Consider the following 21418-nt stretch of genomic DNA (forward strand, 5'->3'; position numbering starts at 1 on the left):
AATTAAACACCCTTATTACAACAGCTAAACTGTGCTTTTCAAAAGCAAAACAAAACAAAATTGAGAAGAGAAATAAATTTCCATTGAATTGCAATGGAAGGTAGAAGATCCATTCACTCAACAGCTATCTAAGGAATTCCTGGCTTCCATATAAGCCAGAGAAATACAATAACTGAGGTAAGGAAAGCTATAGTAAGCAGAACTGGCTGGAGTACCTCATGTACTGAGCTGAGTTGTTCAGGTCTCCAGTAGATACCTCCATAACGTAAACCTGCAAAAAGCAAGTTGTGATGAAGTTGTAATGAGAAAGCATTGCTGGATTTCCTAAGCAATCAGCCTGGGAAGCCCAGCAGCACGTAGATGTCAGAAGACAGCACTGAGGCTCTGCTGCAGGGAAGCGCTGGGCAGAGGAGCCAACTGGCATGGTCTCAGCCACACTGCCTCTGGGCAGTAGTCTCTGAAGTAAGCTATCCAGACAACTGCACCTAGATGTCATTTCAGAAAAACAAATTTCCTCACTCAGAAAACAAGACTGGGAGTAAACTAAAATGCACATAATGTGGTTACCCCAGCATGAAATAGGACATAAGTTTCTTGACAGCTTCGACATATGTTAAGGCTACTGAAATACAACAGCTTTCCCAAATACAACACTCCTCTTTGTAGCTCAACCTCTTTCTTGAAGAAAGATTCTCTTGTGTGACAAGGGGAGCCCTTGTTTCATCAAACTCACAATTCAAGGACATTCCCCTCTTTCTGAACTCCCAGCAATGCCAAGGAGTCCAACTTCTGCCCTCATATAAGCTGCCAGACTCTGCCAAGTGACCCCAGCTACCAGCTCTCACAATGTCATCATACAATTTGGCAGATGCCTGTTGCCAGAAAACCTTATACCTGTCAGCTCAGTCATCAGTATGAGCTAACCTACCATCACACATAATTACATCTCAGTGGTGTAACACCTCAGTCAAGGATTCACTACTGGAGCCTCTTAACGGAGCAGTTCAACAGAGAGGGTAAGTGGCACAAGAGTCAAGAACTCAGAAAGAAGTTTGGAGTCTGACTAGGGCACGTGCAGAGTTCGTATTCCCAAAGGCAATCAGTTAGCAGCACACTGTCTGATTGCCCAAAATGTTATAAATGACGTACACAAGGAAATATATTACCACTTTTTCATAATTATAACTAAGGAGCTGCATTAAAATTCTTTCTACCCCTCTTTGTATGTTGTTCTTAAATAAATTACTAAAAGCTAACATCAAAGAGGAGCAAATAGAGGAGGGAAGTGAAATAAATGAAGTCTACCAGTAATTCTCCCTGAAGAAAAAAAGGAAAAGAAAACTGAAAACAAAGCCCAAAGGAAAAAAAATAGCCATCCAGTATATTCTGTGCCATTGTAAAAGCAAAAAGGAGTAATTTTTCTCAAGCATTTTTATGAGTAAGGAAAAAGTTATCCCTTTTCCCTGCATAGTTTACCACTGTCAGGGGAAACAAGAAAAGCCAGAAGCAAAAACAACACAAAACAAAGACCCCAAACCAACACTGTTTCCCCCAAAATGTTCCTTGCCTGTACTCTAACTTACAAATGCAAATTAGGTTTCTGCTTCACAATGAATAGAGTCAGCAGAATTTTTTTCATGTAAAACCTGTTTAATAAAATTCTATTTTTTTTTTTCCTAAAAAAGGTGAATAATAAGAATGAAGGAAGAAGAATATCATCCTGATGGCTCGTCAAAAAGAACTATCTGCAAAAGTTGTTAGGACACCAAGGATAATACATCAATATGATCTTTTTAGCAGGTGTACAATCCCAAGGTACTCGATGCCATAACAAGAATTTTAAAAGTTACAAATAAGTAGATATGAAATGATCTACATAATAATTATAGAAATAGCCAACTGTGTACCATCTTTGCTTTCTAATTAGCAGCTGCTCAGATCTGTTTTCTAAGGCCTGACTCATTCTTGTTTGCATTTGATTTCTGTATCACCTGGACCACAGAGCATCTTCTTCCCAGCTGATGGCATTCAGGACTAAATTTTATATTTTGGGTTTGCTTTCTTTTTAAAAACAAAACAAAACCTTGACCAGAGTTGGAAGTTTTCCATTTGGGTAAGCAAGCAACACCTGTAAAAATGTTTTTATAGCTGTTACAGCAAGAGTCTTTCACAGTGGTTCATAGGCCAGTTAGGTCTGGTGTCACTAGGACACTGTATAGGACAGTCTAACAATAGTTGGAAGGCTGTTTCTGCCTGAAATCCCTAGGGGAAACAGCCAGACTTGATGCTGGAAAATGGGAAAGTACTGGGAAGTTATCTGTCTAAACTAAAAATACAGGATAAATATTTATCCCATAAAATAGTACAAGACAAAAACTGGAAAGAAAGAATGATGTTCATAATACTCTGAATTTAAACTTGTGTCCTCACAAGTTCACTGAATCTGGTGCTCTCTCCCATAAAATATATTATAGCTGCAGTGTTCCATTCCATTTATACTGCTCCCTCTGGTAACTTTGATAGCTCTCATTAACAGTTGCCCTTGATTTATCCAAATGTACTGGTTAATACAATTAAAAGACAGAAGGAACAACTATTAGCATGTAGAAATACTTATTAAGTAAAGGCAAAGAATTCTGCCTATGGTGATCTCTACAGAGCCTAGAGATTTGTATTTATGTGATTTACATGTGATTTAACAACAGTTAGAATTTGAAAAACAAACAAACAAAAAAACACTATTTCATGTTTCAAATCAATTTACACTAATTATGATCTGGAAAATAAGAAGAGAAGTCTGAGCTGGATATTAGTATCTTACAAGTTCTAGACAAAAATCAAAATACTCAGATTGCTGGGTTTTTGTATTATTTTTTTTCCCTGTTGACACTTATTCATTGACAATGACATAGAAATAACGGAAATTTCAGAGACATTGGTCACTACCTTCTGTGGGATAGATTTTTTTGAGTAAAATTTCTATAGATTTCAAGCAATCATTTATGGATACAAAATAGGACAATTTCAGGTAGGAATCCACTTTATACATTTTTACTAATCCCTTAAAAAACGTTTCAGATTTATGCATTCCTACTCCATATAAGTTACAGAAATAGGACAGTAATAAAAGAAATCCAATCCTTGTCAGAATCAAGAATGTGTGAAAAATTGCTGTAAAGCAGATGGTTGTCTGTGATGTCAGGAAGAAAAAAAAGAGAGAGAGAGAGAAAGAGAAAAAGAAAGGGAGAGAAAGAAAAGAAGAAAGAGAAAGAAAAAGGTAGAAACAAGATACATATCATACCAAACATTTGGCTCCCCTAATTATTGGTACTTTCACTTAAGTACTGGTTTCTTATTTATATTCTGTAGTCTCTTACCTCTTTAAAAAACAGTAAGTTTTATTATAAATTAAATACAATTCTAAAAGACATCCTTGACTGAAGGACTTCTAGTCTTTTTCTTAAAGATCCCCCATTTTCTGAACCTTTTGTTTTGTCTTTTCATAGACCGAGGGATTTGCAAAATCAGCATGTGAGATATCTGAACTAGGTAAATATTGATCAGCCTGTTTGTGCCAGCATTTTCAGATGACTAAGTTAGCAGGAGGAACTATCATCTTTGCTTCTCATTGACCCAGGGGTGAGCTTTTGGAAAGTCTATTTTCTTGTATCTCACCTGGGATGTAAGTGCTATATGCATTTTATGGGGAAATCATTAAGCCTAAATGTGTTTCATAAACTCATGTGATACCTCAAGTACATGCCAAGCATTACCACATAATAATTGTAGCCTATATGCGTGCCTGTGTGTATTCACATAAACACATACAGGCAAGTACAGACACCATTTTTGTGCAGTAAGCACAGAGGAGCCATGCTGTCTTTCTTACAAGACTTTCTACGACTGATCTCATTAAGGATAAGAATAACATTGCATATACAGTGATTGCTCTATGGTAACAAATTCTTAGTATTTAGAGAAGTTTCTGATTTCTTCTTTTATATACCATCCCAAAGATTTATTTATTTATTTATTTTATGGAACCAGCAACAATTTTTCCCGCTACAGAAACATTGCAGACCAATATACCTTGAAAAAGTATCCACCTAAAAAGGTTTCATAGAAGATCTTTGCCAAAATCTCTGCAGTCTGTTGCTCTGTACAGTGAATATTTAGGTGGCACAGTCAAAAGCTTGACTACATACTCACCATCAGGCCTCAGTGACATTGCTCTTTAGAAAACTAAGGCATTTGGACTTGCTGTTTTTACTGATTAGTGAAGCAAGATTTTTTATATTCTCTTAGATTTCCTTGTTGTTTGTCTGATAGATGTTGATACTCTTAACCTCTCAGGCCTTGATGTGGCAAATATATCCACATGAATGTAATTACCGGAGGTGAAACAAACTGGACCACTTACTGAGAAGAATATTCATGTACTTAAAAACTTGATGAATACTTCAGCTGCTGGTTTGAGCTAAAGAAAACCGTGTCAATTTTAGACAATGGCATTACTTCAGTAACATCTTTGATGCCCAGAATCTGCTTGAGGAAACACTTGAAAACATAATTTTTCTTACGATTTTGTTGACTGTGTTAATTGTGAGATTGAAAACCAGGCATTGCATTGTAGTTTCAAAGTCTCATACATAAAGGCAAAATAAATAGCCAATCACTTTTTAAACAGATAAGAACAATTACGTCTTCCTCTTTGGAAATCATAGCTTTTAAAATTTTCCCATGTGACCTGACAGAAATCACAGCATCTCCGAAATACTAAACAAAAGGCTGAGTTGATTTTTACAAAACATTGCCTTAGCCACTGACATACAAACTAGACCTGAATTCACTTCAATTTCTGCTACAAGAATGGTAAAGTTAAAACATTTCAGTTGGAAGATTTATGTTGAGTAAGCCAGAAAGTATTGCAATGAGTAAAACTCAAAGAAAAATTAAAATAGAATGGATCAAAATATAGCTGAGATTTTATAGAAGTGTAAAAGACCATTTAATTACTAAACCGTATTATTTCTTGCATGGAGTGTCATCCAGTATCAAGGGAAACATGATGATATCTGTAATGGTATAAATTTCCAGGTAAATCTAGAAAGTCTTTCACTGTGACAGATCAGTAAAACAAAGCCAAAAATATTACAAAATGTCTGAATATTCCCAAAGGCCTGAAATACAAGCACTGCAAAATCAACAAGCTTTTGTGTAAGATAGATCAGTCAAATTAATTTGGGAAATATGGAGCTGCAAGCACTGTAGTACAAATGGCATATAGCCTATCTGACTGAACTGCAGTTATTCCTAGGACCTGCTTTTGCTGTAGATATAGGGTAAAACAGTAATGTTAAGGTCGTATCCTTCCTTAAATGCCCTAAAAGTTCTCATAAAATTCTGCTCCACCTTTATCAGACACCAAATCAGTATGCTGCCTGTGGCCAGGGTTAGGTTTGTATTGTGCTTGTGCCCTTATAAGAAGAACTTGCCCTTCATGTTTGATTGGAAACTCAAATATCTGTTTTGTTTCAAAATCCTCTGAGAAATCTTACTTTATAATGAATATAGTGTCAAAAAATGTCACTTATATATTGGCTTCCTCTATAAAAGATTTTTTTGGAACAAGCTGTGGTTGCACTGCAGTTCAGTAGTTCACTTTGTAACAGCAGCACTTCGTAACTCCACTTTGAGGAGGCTGGAGTCCCATAGGGAACTATTCTTTTTTTCTGTATATTTGACATGTTCAGCTGTTAGTGCTTATTGTGGTCATTATGAGCTATTACTGCTCATTACACTGTTAGGCAGATGACACCTAGATTTACTGAGCTAATGATGATGGGGGTGGGAGAACCTTTCTTTTTAGATACACAAGTGATCAAAAAGGACAGCTAAAATATCTTGGAGATGAGAGAAAGGAAAAAGAGGTATTGAAAGAAACGCTATACTTTGAAACTCAAAATAGTGATAGAAATTCACGTATGCCATTTGGTAGTATCTGTACACATGCCAGTTACATGCATCTCCCTCTGTTTTTCTCCCTACTAAGCTCTAGAAACCATATAACTCAACTACTGGAAACAACAATGAATCTAAGCTAATTAGAAGAATAATTCAGATATTACTGTTCTATTTTCTCTGTGCCATCCCTCATGCAATGACACATTTTACTTCGGTGACTTTCTTTACTGATACAATTTCAGATAGCCTCAGGCATTACAATTTAATTATTCTCTAAAGCAAAAATAGAAATATTGGCATAGGCAGTTTCTGAAAATAATATTGAGAGCTTTGCAGAAACAGGCCTGTCTGGAAAAACTATTTCGATTACACATTTGCTTTTTCCATTTTCTATTAATGCAAACCATATACCATAAAAAAGTAGCAAAAAATGTATGTCCCATAAAAAAATACAGCACAGTGGCTGACCAATTAAGTTGCTTAAATAACAGTAATCAATGTAGTCGTTTTTTCCTCAATCATCATTATTTACTTTTTAAAGATCTAGAGGCATTATTTGGGGAGAAAAATACAAGACTAGCTATGATATTGGATTTCATTTCACTTGGAATTAAGCTTTTTATGGGAAGGACAAGAGATTAAACACAACTTTCAGAAAAATAGATGGATAATAATGCTGTATTTCTGGTTTCTCTTCTGTTACTACTCCAAATGTAAGGATACAGAATACTCTAGCTTTCAGATCTACACAGGTCCTTTATTAACTTCCCTATGGGTCACACAATTCAACACAGCACTCAAGCTCCTTGACGTGAAATCCTGGAATAGAGTCTCAGAGGGTGCACCGTACTGCAATAGCTTTAAGTATTATGCACTCACTAGTGTAAAGTGCCTAGTATAAGCTGCAGGATCAAGGGAAAGGAAATGCCATTGCTACCTGCTATTTGGTGTAGAACAACAAGCAAGTAATAATCTTTCCCCTCATGGTTTCCACTCAGCTGCGTACAGGCAGGCACCGAGGCCAGTGTTCACTGGCTGAGAAACAAAACAAATGCGATCACAATGAAAACGTAGAATGAGATATATCTTGTTAATCTGCTTGTTGCATCCCAGAAATCAAATAATTCGACAGTACATAGCTATAGTACAGGAAGTCTCAGGTTCAAAAGCCCTCTCTCTCTCTCTCTCTCTAATGAGCCAAATGAGACAGTCATTAATAAATTGCTCAGGTACAACTGACAGATGGATAAATAATATGCAGGGGTATTAGCGTAATCCAGAGATAGGTTTAACAACCCGGGTATTTCCAGTATTGTCTAGTCTGCTGAGAAACAATTGTAAAGTACATCAAAATATGTTGTTGTTGTTGTTTTTTCCATACATCAAGCCCAAACATCTTATCACTGTGTTGTGATACATCATACCAGCTCAAACTTACAGTGTGTCAGTTCTTCCCTACTAGCCAAATTTTTAGTAGCGGCAATCACTAGAGAAAAAATTATAGAATAAATATGTATATCCTTCATCCTCTGATAGATCAAAATGGAAGTCTTCTGTCAGTAACAACAGCTTGTATCAACTTCAAGTGGATATCATCATGACAGGAGCAATATAACATAAATAAATATAAATGAATATACATTCTGACTTAATTTCCTAATTTTTGCTGAAGAAATCTTCTGAGTAGTTTTTTTGCGCATGACTGAGCATTGTCTCATGGCTAATCCTGCACCAATAATTACTATCTAGTGCCTTCTTTGTGATTGGGATAGTATTTTCCAAGAATTATATTGCCAGATATCATAAATGCAGTGGACAATTACATCACATTGCAAATACAGGGCTTGATCCAACACAATTAAAATTAATGATTTTTTTATTGCTTGAAATTTGCCAGAATCAAGGCCACTATGAAAAGATACGGTCAGACTTTTAAAAGCAATCTATGCTTTTGTGATAGAACTAATGTTATAGTATGTGATATTCTTGCAACTATCTTGTATGGAAAAAAGTTAGCATGAGTGTAGCTTTAACTGAAAAAAAAACTGTTTTCAATGTACGGTTTTTGTTTTTAAATAATTTTTACTGTTCTGGTCCAGTAAAATATTAAAAGGTTTTATCAGAATAATCAAGAACAAGAAATTATTTTTTTCTATGTGACTTTGGAATAAATAATATTTTATAATAGATATATAAAAGAAGTATGGCCAGATTGAAATCACACTTTTTCTACACTGAAAAATATTCAAAAGGGAAAAATTTTCCCATTTCCATCAGAGCAAAATTTTGCTATTTTCTTCACTGTATTCTCCAAGGCTCAGATTCTATAAACATCTATTATATGTTAATTTTATACATGTAAGCAATCTAACTTCTAACAGTAGTACTCTTCAGTCATAGTTAATCAGGAACAATAGAAATAATGAGCCATTGTAAAATCACAAAATCAATTTTAGCAACAAGATGAGGTATACAGAAAGAAACGTTAAACTCATTTTTTAAAGGGTCTAGACTTTCTACTCTACTCTTTCTGTTTATCATTCTTTTGAGACAGCCTCCCTTCCATCCCAAATTGCCCTCTTGCTTCAGACTGATGTAAAGCCATGGTAGAGTCACTGACATCTCTTTGGAGTTGTACTGTTGTAACTGAGAGAAAAAATTAGCATTAAGAAATCTTTAAAAGCTTTTACTTGAGTGTTATTAAAGAAGGATGTTGAGGTTAGCCACATCCAGAAAGTGAGAATGAGCTGGACACCTGAGAGAACTGGATGACTGTTGCCCTCAGCAAGGAGCAATGTGCAAATAGCACAGCTTCAGACCTGAGAGCCCAGTTATAATTGTATTTGGAAAGTATAAGCAAAACTAAGAAACTTAAAAAGAAGTAGACATCTTTCTAAAGAGATTTTCTACTTCTTTCTCGTGTAGGAGAACATGGAAATTATAACAAATGAGAATAGTGGGGTACAGTAGGAAATGTAATTTTATCTAATGGAATTAAAAGAAGCACTGATCTTTTTTAGTTATCATATAACCTGCAATTTCGTTCCTGGTTTTGAGTAATTTCATATACTATTATAGTGCTTTCACGATCATCATTACTCAGTACTTGATAAAAATCCCCTTCTATAGCGTTGCGTGTTAATGATCAGAGCACTTTGAAGAAAATATTTAATAAACACACATTTAATGTTGCTTTAAACCACACAAAATGATAAAACACCTACATTCTCCCTTTCCTTCCTTTGGTATGACATAAGAATGTTTCCTTTCATAGCATTAAAAAAAAAAAAAAGGAATTGTGAATTTTATTCTGCAGCAAACAACTGATTGTTTGTCGTGCTGAGTGTTAGTGCTCACCCAGGTAGCAATGTTTTATAGCCTGAAGATCAAAGTGCAGCTTACCCATCAAAATCACATTCAAGACTTTGTTTATTACTCTCTTAACCTTTCATCTGCACTTCATGTGCTTTACACAGCACTGAAAAATACAAACACAAAACAATGTTCAGAAAGCCCTGTCTTGGTTAGATCTTTATTTTTTGACTTATTTTAGTATTAACAAGTTCTTTTTTTTTCTTTCATCACTAAAATCAGTTATAATCCTTCTGAAAACTGAGTGATTTAATATATAGAATAAATTTTCTGCTTTCAGAAGAAAAAAATGGAACTTTATTTTCATTCACCTTTGTGATATTTATGTTAGAGTCAATATCAATGCAAAACAATGAAATAATGAGTTTTATCAGAATATGAAAAAGTGAAAGCAATGCTACTTTTAAATTAACATTATTTTAGGAGGTTTTTTTTTTAAGGAAATGCATCAAAAGCTATCAGATGTATGTAAACACTCAAGGGAAAGGAAAACAAGACCATTTATCAGTCATATTCTTAGAGAGAAATCCCCAAAGATGTCTCTAAAACAGCCTTCTGTATGCTGCAAATTGTTAAGCACAGGACATTTAACCTGCTTTTTGCAACTGCTTCATTTTAAAGCATTTCACTACTTGCATTTACTGAGAAGCTGCTATTAAAAGCACCTTCAATCTGCTTTATACATGTCAATTGTAGAAAGCTATTAGCTGTAATTGGCAATTTATTTTTTTTTTCTTTTGCTGCTTTTAGTGTATGATCAGCTTCCAAGAAGTAAGGTTTCAGAATTTTGCTAATGTACCCTAAGCGATGTGTTCACCCATGGCGTAGGCAGTTTTTAGTTAAGAAATTGGTCTTCATCAACATGTGATTTTTCAATATGTGTCAAGAGATGTGAAAAAATAGGTGCTCAGGAATTGCAAAATGGTGTGGAAAAGGAACAGTGAGATGAGTGAGAACACAGAGGAAACATCTTAGCATGATGAAAACAAAGGAAAAAACAGAATGCCAAATAGGTCATTGGTTGGTAGGCTGAACCTAAATAATTGGCATCAAACTGAATCAAGCCTACATTTCATGGGTGTAGGTTAAGTTTACATTGGATTCCTTCTTAAGAGAAAAAGCAGGTGAAGAAGGGGGAGAAAAAGCAGTCTTCCACTCACATAACTTGCAGGTAGTGTTTAGGACTCAGAATCAGGAGTTCCTTATCAGAAAACTCAAATTCCAATTGAAAAAGCTACAGCATAAGATTTCACTTGATCCAACCTGTGACCATGTTATTCTTCATCCCTCAATATTTAATTTCTGGATAATACTAGGATAACTGTGGGGTTTATCCACCGTTTCTTTGTCTTCCCAAGAAACTGTTCTGGGTGACTATTCCCACTCTCCTGAAAGTGGCTGAGCAGCTGCCGGCCAATGGGAAGCCATGAATGGACTCCTGGTTTTGCTTTGCTTGTGTGCGCGGTTTTTGCTTTTCCTAGTGAACTGTCTTAGTCTCAAACCAGGAGTTCTCGCACTGTTACCTCTCCGTTTCTCTCCCCCATCCCACCTGGGGATGATTTCCTGTGAAGATGCCTGTTTTTGGAAAAATCTTCCTCGTTCTATATAAGCTTAAATTGAAGCCAGTGAAAACCAAACCCTTTCACATGCATTTCTTTTGGTGCCCTGCATGCTTTGCAGTGGGAGGTTAAGAGCCATGTTCTGAATATGTTTCTGCTGGGTGCTGCAACTTTGCAGGATGACTTGAACAACAAGTAAGTATTAGTGGACATTGATCGTCACAAGTAATTTTGTTTCTTTCAGAGCAAGATTGATTATCTTTCCCTAAGTTGTGCAGATCTCCAAGGAGGATACGCTGAAGCACCACAGAGAATGTGATGATAAAAGTTTTTAAAGGACTCAAAAGTTTTAGCACTAGAAGACTGACTAAGCGCTTGTGTAAATGAAAAGTGCATACCTCATGACAAAAGCCAGGGAAAGGAACTTTGTTTATCTATTTCTATCATCCGACAACTAGCATTCAGTCATTAATGGGAAATACACCTGCTCAGGCCCATTTTTCCAACACAAAAGCAGAGAAAGACCCACATAATGCTAGTGCAATATTGGAAAGTCTCCAGTTGTACTGGAACAATGTGATGAGCTGTATGGGGGTAGGCTACGAAGGTGCTTACAACAACAGGAATAAGAGAGAAAACCAAAGACGTTGTGCCACTTTTCCTTGTTGCTCCGGGCAGCAGAACTGCCATCTCCTTCATGGGCACTGCAGCAAGTGGCTCTCCTACAGACATAGCACAGCTTCTTTGGTGCAACGCACACAGTATTTTCTATTTGTGGTCCTAGTGAGAACAGATAAGGTTCTAGCAAAGCTGAGGATCTTTTAATGACAGCTACTTGCAACTGTTTTTCATGAGGTCTTGTTCTGTGGTAACCTGGAATGGGTCACAAGGCAGCATTGTCTGCAGGAAGAGGGTTTCTTTTCCATGTCTGCAAGATAATCCAAATTATTTCTGACCCTCTGATGCACCTTTGACACTACAGCCATGCAATATTATTTTTTTTTCATATTTTGTATGTCTGAAAAAAAAAGATTAAAAGTGAGCATTTATTATAGTTAAAACTCTTCAAAATTATCGGTTCCACTACACCTGTTGAATATACTCCTGTTGGTAAATTTGTTTGTCACAGTACTTACAAAAGAAACTTCAGATGTTGAATTTTGTGATCACTGGAAAATGAAGACAAACTTATTATCTAACCCTAAGATTTAAAAAGCACATTTCCAGCTGGAGAAATCCCATATTAGAAAAGACTTATACTAGCAGGGTCAAGCCAAGTGAATTCTTTTTCCTTCTTTTTCTTTTAAAAATAAAATGTATGAAATAGTAAGATCTTTTCCATTCTAAGTTCTCTTTTTAATATAAATTTAAGAAAGCTAATGAGAAACAAAACCCTATCGATGCGCATTCATACAACTATTAGCTATGAAAACAGGAAAAACTCAGTAGCAAAATGGTTTGTAAGTTTTGAACACACAGGATGTGCAAGCCCATGAAGTGTTAAAAGACAAAATTTTAAATTATTGGAAAGAAATGGTGAAAAGAATGTTAATACTCTTTTTATTGTGAACATTTCCCTTTTAGTCTCTCATAAATTAGCCCTCCTAGTTAAGGACTATATAAAAGGGAAAGGAAAATATTTAGAGAATTTTTTTCAAAGAGGCATGTAATAATAATGTGAGTAATTATAATAGCATTAGGACACTCAGGAGTGTATTTTACAGGGTCGTTAATATGGTTCATGGATAGCTGAAAGCACATGGCCTTTGGCCTCATGCCTCACAACACACATGGGGCATACATTAATGGCTCTGTAAAGCACACCCTATTGTGTCTCGGTGCTTTAATAAAGCCTTGCAGATGAAATGCAAAACCATTTTCAGTTGAGCTAGAGTACTTTGCTGAAGTTGAAAGGGAAATTACAGTCACAAAAGCAAATCAACTAATGTGCAATGCATTGTACCGACAAGTAGAGATGGAAACAAACTTTCTGGAGAAGAAATTAATTCACCCATATGTTTCTTGTTGAAATCAGTAAGATGATACCAATAAATGCTTAAAGTCATAGGACATTAGAACTTAAATAAGGAAAACAGGTTAGGGACATGTTTGCCTTTTCATTTTGAATTTATTTGGATCTATAGGGCACTATGCCATTTCTCTATTTCTGTTTTGTACTTCTGTACTGAACACTTCATTATCACCTAATTAAAAACAAAGCAATCTAAAAATATTTTAGAGCATACTACTGGCAATGGAAAATTTCTCAACCAGAATCCTGGTGAAAAGTGTTGAGAAGATGAACAAGTTATAATGAATGTGGGAGATTTCATGAAATCAACATTCACCAGAAGACAGAAATGTACAGCAAAAATCATTTTTAAAATCAGTAGATTTCTTGAACATGTAGTGAATCCCTCAGAGAAAAACTGCTCACCAGTTTTTATTCCATTTCATTAAAATTTTGGCACATAAAGAGTGAAATATTACTGCAGAATAATGAAAAAAAAAGTTTAATTTCTGTCTTGCTTCTCATTTTGAGCAACGATATATTAAGAAATTTCAAAGATATGTCACCTTACTTTTTTCAAAGATGTTTAGCTTGCAACACGTACAACATAAGAGCGACTCAAAACACTTCAATAAAGATGTTAGTATCTATTATTTGTGTTTTGTTGAAGGCAGTTTTCATATTTGCTTAATAAGGGGTGTTAACAAATATCTATCATTTACACTGGCCTTTTGTAGACCTTCACCTAGCAGTTTGTTGTTTAGTGTATGTAATCAAATTTAATTTTCAATAAAATATTTATTTTTTCAGTGTATCATGGAATGTAATAAATCAGTATATCAAGCAATGCAGTCTTATATATATTCCAGTTGGAAAGTAATGCAAATTGCTATATTTTAGTGTACATTTTTTCTGTGTTAGCTAAGGTGGTCATCTGCGCGCAGATCACCCATTAAATTGAAGAATTTAGGACCTATACTGCTGCCAAGAGAGTTTTGGGTCCTTAAATCTAGTGCTCACATTACTCTTTTCAGCTGTTAAAAAGTTCTGTTACAACCTTAAAATACAGATCTTGTTCAATTGATTCAAAATTATCACAAGGCATCACATAAAGAGTATCAGGTCAGTATTTGAGTTACTAACTATATGTAAACTACATCGTGCACACACACAAAAAATAAAAATTAAGCAATATTAAGCATTTGAAATATGTGAAAAATTAGAGCAAAATTTCAACAATTGCAGATGAAATTCCTGCCAAGTTATCTATTGCTACCAAGGTCCAACAGTATACAGAATTGCTTCATTTTAACTTCAGAACACCTGAAATATATGTAATAAAACAAAATGAGTTGGACTTCAGAAGCATGCTATCTTCATGTCCTGCTACTTCTAAAAAAGTTTCAAATAAATCTTCATTTGCTTTATTTGGGTGTGAATCAAAGGTTAGGGAAGGCACAGTGTAAAACTTAGGAATGAAGATCACCCGGCCCACTAAGACTGGGTACAGAACTATCCTAGAGGTTGAGCTGTGGCATATTTCTTACTACCTTCCAGCCTTGGTTGAAAATCAGAATATTGGAAACTCAGAGGATTATTTCAGTGTTGGAATACTCTGCAGTGAGATCAGATTGCAACAAAGTCCTAATTCATCCCCACCTCTTGGCTTGCAAAGACAGATCCTTTCCTGGGAGTCTGGCATCCGGCAAAAGCAGAGCAGACTAAATTCTGTTTGCTTGTAAGGACAGGGCCAAGTCTGGCATCCTGACAGGTCTACCATCACAAGACACAAAAAGGCTTGGGATGTTGTATAGTACATAATACAGGTTATTTTGTATACATGAAACATCTGTAATATTGTAGAATGTAGGTTTTGCAAAGGGATCAATGATAGCGTTAAACTAATTTGGTCAGATATTACTTGAAGGAAAGCGAAGGTAGAAATACATATCTAGATGATAAGAATTAGAAATACCTTCACGAAGGATAATTGGGTCAAAGATTTTGATATTTTCTGAGGCAGTAAGATGTCTATAATTTGTCTTCAGTGAATGCTTTCTCCTTCCTATTTTGCAAATATTATCAAGCTGAAGTTTATTATGAGCTCAAAGATTAATCTGCTATTTGGAAAAACTGGAATATTTTTATTATATGATTAAATATTGATCAAGGGAATTTATCTTACAAGAAATAAATTTCTCTTTACAGAAATGGCATAAACTGCTCCTATGCCAAAATGAATAGTTTTTAAATTTGCTATTTGTTATTTTTCTGTTTACCAAAAAGAAGTCTAGTGACAAACATTAGAATAAACCTGTTACTTAAAGTGTACCTGTACCAAGATGGAAACCTATTCAGTGGCAAACAAAATGATGTCTTTGTGCCCTGAAAAATAAAGAAACAAGTATGTAGCCATCTATCTAAGCAGATAGATAATGTCAATTTGTTGTGCTAGAAAAAGCACAAATAGAAAAGAAATGGTTCATTTTAAAAGTGCAGTATATATTCAGGGTTCCCATTTCATAAATATTTTGCCTGCTGTGCACTGCAGTTGACCCTTTAAACATATCTAGTCAATAACCTATTGTTTACTGCAAGTCCATTTTGTCATTTTGATGGTACAGCTTCAAGTGTGGCAATCTTCCTTTCTCTGCTTCACTGAGTACATGACTCCCTTTGGCTGGTACTAGCTCACAAAGCCACTAAAATGTCATTAATTAGAGCTGGTTTGAGATCCAAATGCTAATTCTATTAACGAACCTATGAAATTAGGACACTGTAAATCTAGATGAGCTATGCCTGGGCGTCCTGCAATCTGGGCTGACCAGAGGTTACCTACTATATTAAATAAGAATTGTCTAATATATTATTAGAATTTTAAGTATGTGTAAATCAAACCATGTGAACTACATCACAAGAGGGAATAGACAACTGCAATATGCTTTCTACCTTAGCCTCTTCTATTTATCCAGCATCAAATTCATTTGTAGTGTTTCATACCGTGAAACAGTAATGGCCAAGGATAAGGCGGGATCAGATAAGGCCTTCTGGACAAATTCCCTGCTGTGTAACCACAAAATGATAAAAATTCATTTATAAACAACTTAATATCTACAACTCTAATAGAAACTTGTTTCCATTAGAGGGTCTCCAAAAGTATTTATGAATTACATTCTTTATATGTTCTTCCAATTCAGAAAACTTAAATGAATGATTTTTAACTGCACGTTTTGATGTGTTTTGTTATTAATTTCTCATCTTTACTTTCAAAGTAATGTACTTTTAATTAGGCAATAATATATAATTTTTTATTCATCTATCATTTTTACTCAAACATATTAGAAAAGCGAGAATAAAAAAAAGCTCATCAGAGACCCTTTGGTGGTACAGCAAAGTCAGAATAAAATGCCATCTCCTGACAGCACCTTTAACGTTTCATAAAAAGATAATGGATGTGCTTGTCACTGCCTTTAATGATCAAACATTTTCCCAGTTTTACTGGATATTAAATTGCGAACTATAAAAGAAAACTCCACAGTCTAAGCAATGTAGCAAAAAGAATCTTACTGCATTTTTTTTTTTTTATCTCCTCTGATGTCTAACTAACACAAACCTTCTTATTCCATTACTACTTAAACTGAATAGTCACTATGACATAGGTGGGTGAAGTTTACTTCTATTAAAGTGAAGAGGCTTATTTTCAGAAGCTAAGACAACTCCCCAGGTTGCAGAACAGGGCATGATGGGTTATATGTGCAAAAATGCTTAAATGACACAGGACACTAATTCATCACAATATCTTTAAGAAGTTGATTAAAGCTTTTCAAATCTTCATAAAGCAATTTTTGAAAGGGTTATGTCTAAAATTACTGGATGTTTTTGAGAGCATCTATTGAACAAATTGAAAATATATTAGAAAAATATCTTCTCTTTAATATTTTCAGTAGCACTACCATGACGGAAAACTAAAGAGGCAAGACAGGAGGAAAATATATATATATATGTATCTGATGGTAACAATACAAAGTAAATGATTACCAAAATGAGGATCAATCAGTTTAACAGATTAGCATGGAAGAAATCACACCTACTTTGAAAGCACTGAAAATTTTTAGTTTTCTGTTCTACTTGGAAGGAGGAAAGAAAATCAGAACGGAACAAGACAATATCTTCCAGTCAGCAAAACAAACAAAGAAACTAGGATAACTGTTTTCTACTCAATTGTCTACTCAATTGTCAAATATCTACCAACTATCAGGTGACAATAATCCAGTTAGCCTTGAATTAGCAACAGTGTTTTCCCTCTCCTTGAAAGGGAAAACTGCTTATAACTAAAGGACGTTGACCAAGACAATCTCATTTATGGGTGTACATTCATTTTGGCATAATTTATAGTCTTACAGTTACAGACTGTTTGCTTTCCCAATGCAAACGTTACTCAGAATGCCAAACGGAAAATACAAAATACGTATATTTTTTCTTTTTTCTTACTTTATTACCACCTTCTAACCCAGATCCTTAGAATGACAGTTTGCTGCCACATAAAGAGGAAAAAATTGGGAAATTTAAAGCAGTGCTTAACCTAGAGATTCCTCTGAATCATTCTTCCACCCCCCAATTCAATTTAATTTTGAGCTGCATTAAAAATGTTTTTCTTTCAGTTCTATTAAATTCCTGTGGTTAAAAGATAATAAAGAGCAAGAAATATAAATTAATAAAATTAATAAATGAACATGCAGTCTGCATAAATCTGTTCCCTCCTTTCTCTTCCCTCTTGGAAACTTAAGCTAAAGGAGAAGCAACCAATACTGACCCAAAGCATTCTCCTTTTCTAAAAATACCTTTCAAAAGAAAGAACATAGAAAACAGCATTGGTAGTATTAAATCTGTCTATCACAGTCTGTTCTGGATGTTAAATATATTCCATTTATAGTCCTTTTACATTTATTTTATGAAATTTAAATAATAAAAACTACTTTTTAACAGTTGGAGATATTATAAATAAACATTTGAAGTCTTAAATTAGTTGAGTTCAAAATCGAAACTGGTTTTTACATCCGTCCTTTCCTAAAAACAAGTGATAAAAATATTTCTGCACTTACTTCTATGCTGTCCTTCAAGGATATTAGACCACTCATGCAGTATTTCTTACTAGACAAGATTGCTTGCACAAGACTTGCATTTAAAGAGATTATAATGAAGATATAAATAGTCTGTTTCCAATGGCTTCTTTCTGAGTAGTCCCAGAGTTTCTAGAGCAAACAATTCTTTTCCATCTTATCAATATCTAAGGAAAGATTTTAACAGACTTTCATTCTCAGACTTGCTTCAGATAAAGACAAAATTGAGCTAGAGAACTCACAGGACTTTTGTTTGTTTTTTAACTGCACTTGCTTTGTATTTCAATTTTTATCATTATTTTCTCTTTACCAATGGAATTTCACTTTCAAGTGTTCTAAAACTCTAGTAAGGAGCCATGTTGCATCTCCATAAAATGTAGGTCCTCAAGGATAGTAGTCTATAGGACAAAGACTGTTTCAGATCAGAATAACAGGAAAATAATCTGAATTGCACCTAAAGCTGTCTACAATGGACTGAAGAGTACCAAAAGGAATCTAATACAATAGCATATCCTCCCTTCCCATCACTATCTGTCTGGAAGAAAATGTTTCTGTTGCAGCCCTAAACATTTATTTAATGGTTTCCTTGTTAAGAAATGTTACAGTGAGAACCCTGGAAAAACAATGGCAGAACTCCTAGGGCTCACACAGATCACCTACATTAAAACATACATCCATAAAGACTGATACAAGAAAACCAGACCAACAAAGGTCACGTGAAAATGGGAATACAGACTTCAGTTTGTCCCTACATCTTCACATGTGGACAAAGGAAGTAAGGCCCTGTACAGCCAAGCATTTTAAACAGCAATTAATTGACATTAGTTCTCATGCAGGACAGCGAAGCTCAACCTCTCACCTTATGGGATGTGAGTCAGATAAGAGAAGCTGAAAATATGTCAGCTGTGTATTTGTAAAACCTTATCTTATTTAATGTGACTGCAATTGGTAATGATCTGCCATATAGTGATGAACAAAAGTTTCTCTATGCTGATGAACAAGAGTTTGGAACAACAAAAATAAAAGTTGATATCTAGTATGATTACACAAAAGTCAAACTTTGAGGCTATCTCACAGAGTTATCTAAAGACCAGAAAACATAAAGAAAGCCAGAAGAAAATGCAAACTGTGCAGATTTTCTTTTCTGATTACTAGCGTGTTTCTACACTGCCTATTTAGAGATGTCATCGTTATTAATTTAATACATGACAGATAAGCATCGTACCAGACACAAAATACATTACTGACTTCTACTTTTAGTTAAAAGGTATGTTTATTATACTAAGAAAACCCTACAAGCCTGGCACAGGGTTATTTTAGCTGAGTTGAAGGTAATTTCAAGTATTCATACCAATCATTGGATTCTACTGTGAGTTTTAGCGGTTTTAATGTAATAGGTCCCACTTAAAAGAAAATTAGGTCTCTGCCCCTTGGGGTTCTGTAAAGACCACAAAGCCCAAAGAACCACAAAAGCACAAACTTGAATGAAATCCTCCTAAGCTCAATAAGATGTTAGCAGTTGGTTACCTCAGGGATCAGTGTCGAAATTACAAAAGGAAAAGCCATTACCATCAACATATGTGAATTAATTCTCATCTTTCAAGCAACTAGCACTTTCAAACACTGCAACTACAAGTGAATTTAGGAATTTGAATATATAATTCATAAAAATAAACAATGTTTTCAGATAATAGCTACTGTATTACTGGACAGAATACCCTACTAGTATATAATGCAGATAAATGTTCAAAACTTCAAGGACAAGAGCACTGGTATAAAAATAAAATATTGATTACAGAGACAGATTACAGATTATAGATTATTAACTGCAGCACTAATATATGCCTAAGGGCTTGAAATAAATAGGCAGACAAGAGAAGGGAGAAAAACATACAAAATATCAGGATTTCCTTGCTTAAAGACGAACATCGCAAATGAAACCTCTAACTGAATGCTAAGGATACTAACTGGAAGCCAATAACATTTATGATCTTTCTGGAAAATAAAAAAAAAACACATGTAAAACATAACTACAATAGACAATAGACTATTTTTCAAAATCTAGGTTAAAATCTATTCCCATCAAAGATTCCATCAAGACACTTCATTAAGTATCTTCATGCACAAAATTTTAATATATATGAAGCCATTGGAAGTAAGTTATCCAGATGAGCAAACCAAAGCAAATAAATTCAGGTATCATCCTAAATGAGTTCAGAACATGAAGAAACAGAGCACCAATGAAATAAAATGATCATACAAAATAAATCAGAGTAGCAGACATTGCTATTGCCCACAAACTGATAATAAAGTTCACTGGTACTCAGAACTAACTTGCTGCTATGAATGACACCTATCTTATCAAGCCACGTCAGATATTACAGGGAACACTCGTATACCCATGCAAGTATTGCGAAATTACTGTACTGACTTCCATAATACCCCAGAATTGAATTCCTGCTTTCAGGAGCCTTAGCAATAAATTTGTCAGTAGAATATGCAGAACAAAAGAAACAATCACGCAAGTGTCACAAGAACTGTCAAATGTGCATCATATATATGAATACAGTGAATAAATAACAAAGTTGGTTTTTTTTTTTAGAAAGAAATACAAGCTACCAGAAGCATACCACTTGTCTACCAACAGCATAAGCATATCCTATTCACCAAGTCTGAAACAATCAAAGGTGACTATTCACTTTCCAACTTGCCTGAGAAAGCAAATAAATATATACATACATATATTTTACCTGTCTATGAAGTAAAGCATCACTGCTATTCACAGAAAAAAAAAAAAAGAAAAAAAAAAACACTTCCATCTGAACAACTCAGCAATGGAAACACCTGTTTCATACCATTAAATGCAAATCATGACAGAAGTTCTTTCAGATAACACTTGCCACGCCATTTTATCTCATCCCCAGAATAAAAAGCTTTTTTAGACAAATCTGTAAACCAAAGAAAACAGTAACAATAAAAATAAATAAATAAATAAGTACTTTCTCACCTATAGCATGAATTGCATTACAGATACCAGGGATTAATGGAAAGCTGAAAGCTTCTTACCAAGTACCCCAAGGCGATAGTTGACTGTGATGACTATCACATTCCCATAACTTGCTAGAACGCTGCCATCATATAAATTTCCAGTGCCTTCCATGTAGGACCCTCCATGAATATACACCATCACAGGCTTAGGTCCCCCACTGTCCCGAATGTCTGGAAAAAATATTAAGACAAATTTTATCTCAAGAAAGTACCAAAAAAAAAAAAAAAAAAAAGATACATGCAATACATATACATATATATATTTAGTGATGTTATTTTTCTTGAAGTGTTTCTCAAGCAACATCTTTTACATAAGGAAATGGGCAGATAGGACCATTTCTTTG

The 21418-nt window shown here is 34.7% G+C and overlaps 1 protein-coding gene across 10 annotated transcripts in view; it reads right to left on the bottom strand.

Annotated features, from left to right (window-relative positions):
• NLGN1 (neuroligin 1) overlaps window positions 1-21418 on the bottom strand; it is a 423158-nt gene that overhangs the window by 171921 nt on the left and 229819 nt on the right. For all 10 annotated transcript variants that reach the window (XM_067001990.1, XM_048059535.2, XM_048059537.2 and 7 more), the window contains one exon: window positions 21093-21245. In XM_067001990.1, the coding sequence (XP_066858091.1) occupies window positions 21093-21245 (153 nt within the window). The remainder of the gene's footprint in view (window positions 1-21092; window positions 21246-21418) is intronic.

This window comes from Anser cygnoides, chromosome 9 (assembly GCF_040182565.1).
Source record: "Anser cygnoides isolate HZ-2024a breed goose chromosome 9, Taihu_goose_T2T_genome, whole genome shotgun sequence".
Lineage (NCBI taxonomy): Eukaryota > Metazoa > Chordata > Aves > Anseriformes > Anatidae > Anser > Anser cygnoides.